Here is a 4,805-nt window from a genome sequence, read left to right as displayed (position 1 = left end):
TTGTTGCTTCAATCACCAAAAAAGTTCTTCTTTTTGCTTCAATTCAGCGCTGTTCATCATCTTTCATTCACAGGTTAGCACTTCAAGTTCAACAATGATTTTTCTCCTCTCTGCTTACTTTATTCCAGCGTAAGAGTTCTTTCTAGGTTGCATTTCTCTCTTCAATAATGTATTTATTCGTTTTTCTTTCTTCTCTTTTTAGGTAATTTTTCAATGATATATTATTTCAATTTGATGCAATTATTATTATAACTCTTGAACTATGCATTTCTTCGTTTCTTTCATTTTGTTAGTTTTTTACTTCCCCCAAACTTTTCTTTTGTTCTTTAAATTTGAACTTTCTTTGAGGATCATGTTTGTATAATCCTTTAACTCTGCAATCAGAAAGAAAGTGATTCAATAAAAAAAATTCGGATTCAGATTCTTGCAAACAATTTTTTTTCCTCCTATCTTCCTTATGAACTAAGTAATCATTCATACTCTTTCTTTTAATGGCATTTCTCTAATAACAGAAGGGATGGATCCTAATGTAGAACGGGCGGAGCTCTCTAAGGATACTTCGTCTGAGGTACAATGGCTCAATTTTTTCCTTTTTCTTTTTGCGCAAAGATTTGCTGTTTTAACTGTGAAATTAAGAAGACGGTTTTCACATTCATTGTAGGTGAGATCAGCCATATCACCAAACTTTACCGTAAATGTTGTTCGAACATTGGAAGAGGAGTCGTCTCCTACTAGCATTGACTTTCATCCTGCTTCAGATGCGGTTCTTCTGGGTTTGATTACTAGAACACTTTTTTTTTTCTTTTTATGTTTGATTATTGTTTCATTTCGATTGTATTTTGAGGAACTTGATGGCACATAAATGAAAAGGCTAATCTATAGCTACTGCTATATGTTTCTTCAGTTGGAACAGATAACGGCACTGTACTAATTTGGGATGTCAAGGCTGGTGTGAAACTTTACTTCCACCATTTTGTAGTTTGGGATTTATTAGTGTGTTGCACTACAGTTCAGGTATGTCCACACTTCCATACTAGGCCATGCTTTGCTGAGTAGCTTAAAACTTATAATCAAGTTAATGATTCGAAATTGTGTTTACTATGAATCAGGATCTGGAGAATGATAAAAAATTGAGAGTTTCTGTTAACAAAGTCTTGTGGTGTGGTCCTAGTGGCTCATATTTTGGTAAGGATACTCAACTACTTAAGCAGTAAGTCAAATTCAGCAATGGCGACATAGTTTGACTTGCTGCTAACAAATATATATTTTTTTTTCCTTACGTTATACAGGGGTAGCATTTTCTCAACACCTTGTTCATGTATATCGTCGTGGCTCTGGTGGTATCGTTTACGTGAATAAAGAAGTAATATATCTGTTCTTCACCCTGTAAATCCCTAGTTATTACATGCATATAATATAAAATTAAAATTCTCATTCTGAATCTTGAAATGTTTTCTTCTCAGATTGATGCTCATGATGGCAGTGTCAATGATCTTGCATTTGCCCATCAGAAGCCGCATTCATCAGACATACTGATGCTCATAACATGTGGAGATGACAGGAAAATACATGTGTGGAATGCTGATACTACAGCCTTACTTTATACTTTTGACGGTCACAGTGCTCCGGTTTGTTCAATCTGTCCTTACTTGAAGAATGAGGTTCATGTAAGGTCTTGCATTATCATAGTGTCTTTATTTAAGGAAACTGTCTTAGACGCACCGGTTGAATTCAGTGCATCGCACAGAGAAACATAGGATTGTCCTGGTTGCATGCATTTCTCATTCTTCTTCTGCTACATGATTCTTATGCAGTTAATCCTTTCAACGTCAATTGATGGAAAGATGAAGACATGGTTATATCACAAGAGGGGAGGAGGAGGCAATATTGATTGCCCTGGAGTTGGAGATTGCAAATTGGATTACAATGCTGCTAGTAACAGGTTGTGAACTCACTAGCCACAATTTAGTTCCAAAAATTTGTTTCGGGTTAATAATTACTTGCCCCATCCAATAATAACTGTCCGAGTCTGAACTTTTCTTTAGCAACATTAATTTTTTGATTTACCAATTTTCTCACTCTAAAGTTATTATTGGACTGAGAAAGTAGGAGGTAATTTGCACTCTTCTAATTGATCTTGATAAACTCCTTTTAGGCTGTTCTTGTGCGGAATCACCAAGGATAGAGAGTCATATTTTGTGGAATGGGATGAAGTTAAAAGATGCATAAAAAGGTCATACAAAGGGCTTAAGAATCCATGCTCTTCAACCATCAAATTCAGTTCATCTCCAAACCAAATTTTGGCTGCTGGTGATGAACATATGGTTAAATTTTGGAGCATGGACAATGTTGAGCTCTTGACAAGCACGGATGCCGATGGAGGATTACCTGTAAGCTTGGGAATATATTTGATTGGGGATCTTATTTCTCTTTCTTTATTAATGTTTGAGGGGGGTGTTTCTAAGTAAATTTAACAAAATTTCAACTCTAGAAAGGTACTTTAATTTGTGAATTGTGATTTTACTTTCAGGAATGTCCATACATTTGTTTCAATAGAAGGAGCACATTACTTGCTGTATGTGCAAAAGAAAACAAGATCAAAATTTTAGAAATTTCCAATGAAAACTTGGGAAAGGTAAGCATGCACAACTTTACGCTTGCTATATTACGCCTTGAACATTTTAATGCACCAAATCCAATTTTAATTGATGCTGGAGCGTGAAGCATAGACACAATGTTCTTTTTTCTGTTTAATTTAGGTATATAAACATGGTGCCTTGTTAATATTGTTTATATTTTCAGCATGAGTGCATAAAAAGGTCTGATTCAAATGAAATATGGCCGAACTATTGGAATGTTTCTGAAATTTGTGAACCATCTCAGTGCCAGAGTTTGCAACTGCCTGTTCATACCAAACATATGGTACTGCATTTAATATTCTTTATTAGGAATATTATGACTAATAATGTGTTTACTAACTTCTTAGAACATGATACATTTTCTCTGTTGGTGTTAATTAACCATTTTGACTCTGATGAATGAAACACCGGATAACATATCTTGAGATTTTGTTTCAAGATTATTATCAGCAATTGTGTTCAACTAGTTTAAGTTGCACGAATGAAAAATAATGAATAGTTTCCCTTTGATGGAAACGCAGATTGATAGATTGACTTACAATCATGCTGGAAGTTGCATTTTTGCATTGGCATTGAACGGTAGTGTTGTGCGTTGGATGTGGCCATGTGGCCATACTAACTTGGATGGCAAGGTAAGTTGAATTGTAAATGAATTTAATTTGAATGCACTATTATTTTAAAAGTTTTATGTTGGATAATGCAAACATAAGATTGAATAACGGTGTAAAACCCTATAATATTGTTTTGATATGCATCTACCGTTCTACCCAAACAAAGACAAATTATTTCTTTAAATAAAGATGACGTAATTATATGTAGGCAAATACAAAGGTTTCCCCTAAGAGCTTTCATCCGATCTTGAGGAATGACCTTAAAAAACACAACAGAAAAGACCAAGCTTCATGCCTTACTGTGTCAAAAGATGATCAGTATATCCTGTCCTCGTCAGGGGCTGAAATCAACCTATTTGATCTGTATCTGTCTCGGGTAACCTTAAATTTATCTTTTGATGTTATAAATCTTTCTGCTTTAACATTTTCTAGGATCTTTTTGTTTCATAAAGTCATCATATGATGTATACTTTTTCTTTTAAGATGATGGGAAATTTCAAGAGGAATGCACCTATGGCAACATGTATTGCTTTTCACCCTCATATAGACGGAGTAGCTGCTATTGGCATGGAAGACTGCAGTATATGTATATACAATTGCTTTATAATAGAGGTATATGCTTCTCTTGTATTGTTGCTATTATTAAAAATAAAATTAAAAAAAATGGAATAGGTGCATCATTGCTTTGCTTTCACTTACTCAGGATATAAAGAAGCTTGTTGATGGCCATACCAAAAGAGTAACTGCCCTTGCCTTCTCTAAAGAATATACTATTCTCGTTTCTGGTGATGCGGATGCTCGGGTAACTTTTCACAAATAATTGTTTCTTTGTTCAGTAATCAGATTGAAGTAAGTGAAGGAGTAGAGAGCAGTGCAAGAGGGAGAATATATGAAAAATATTAAGTGCACTTCATAAGAATGCCTTTTAACTTTTTTTTTGTACCTTGATGTTTTTCATTTGTTTACTTTAATCTATGTGAATATGTAAAACTAGATAAATATTCGAAAAAAGAGGTAGTAAGTCACATTCACCTTATCATATGCATCCTCTTTCAAATGTGAGGATCCTTATCATGTGGTATATTGTCTCATTATTTTCACATCTCTTGAAGATTTGTGTATGGGATACCACTGACTGGACACTGTACAAAGTTATAAGCTTGGAATCTCAACAGAGAGTAGAATCTGAAACTTGCATTCAGTTTAACAAAGAATGGACACACTTCTTTGTTACACATAATACTCACCTTGCAATTTATGAGGCCAAAAGATTAAAATGGGTCAAACAGGCAGTTTTCTCATGTGATGGCCATATGATATATACCCTTTTAGAGAATGGAAATCTTGCTATGTATAATGCTTCAGATTTGGAAATTCATTGCAAAATTAATTTAGCTACTTTTGTTTCCAAAGATCCAAGGTATGATTTATCACCAATATACACATGATCTTATTTTTAGAATAATGTTGAATACATTTATTACTCTGCATATCACAATGCAAATATAATTGTAGTTTTTTTTTCTTTTATTTTTAAACAGTTATACATATTATG

General features: G+C 33.9%; 1 protein-coding gene across 1 annotated transcript; it reads left to right on the top strand.

Annotated features, from left to right (window-relative positions):
* The first annotated feature begins 517 nt into the window (after positions 1-517).
* LOC110279586 (topless-related protein 1) lies at positions 518-4,070 on the top strand. The gene is made up of 14 exons (XM_021139500.2): positions 518-568; positions 662-773; positions 905-1,014; positions 1,110-1,185; positions 1,290-1,363; positions 1,464-1,667; positions 1,815-1,942; positions 2,156-2,390; positions 2,531-2,635; positions 2,803-2,922; positions 3,161-3,271; positions 3,459-3,626; positions 3,734-3,862; positions 3,954-4,070. Exons 1-14 carry the CDS (start codon positions 518-520, stop codon positions 4,068-4,070), a joined length of 1,740 nt encoding a protein of 579 aa, XP_020995159.2.
* Positions 4,071-4,805: the final 735 nt, after the last annotated feature.

The sequence above is a fragment of the Arachis duranensis genome, chromosome 3 (genome assembly GCF_000817695.3).
Source record: "Arachis duranensis cultivar V14167 chromosome 3, aradu.V14167.gnm2.J7QH, whole genome shotgun sequence".
Lineage (NCBI taxonomy): Eukaryota > Viridiplantae > Streptophyta > Magnoliopsida > Fabales > Fabaceae > Arachis > Arachis duranensis.
This window is presented reverse-complemented; position numbering and strand designations above follow the sequence as displayed.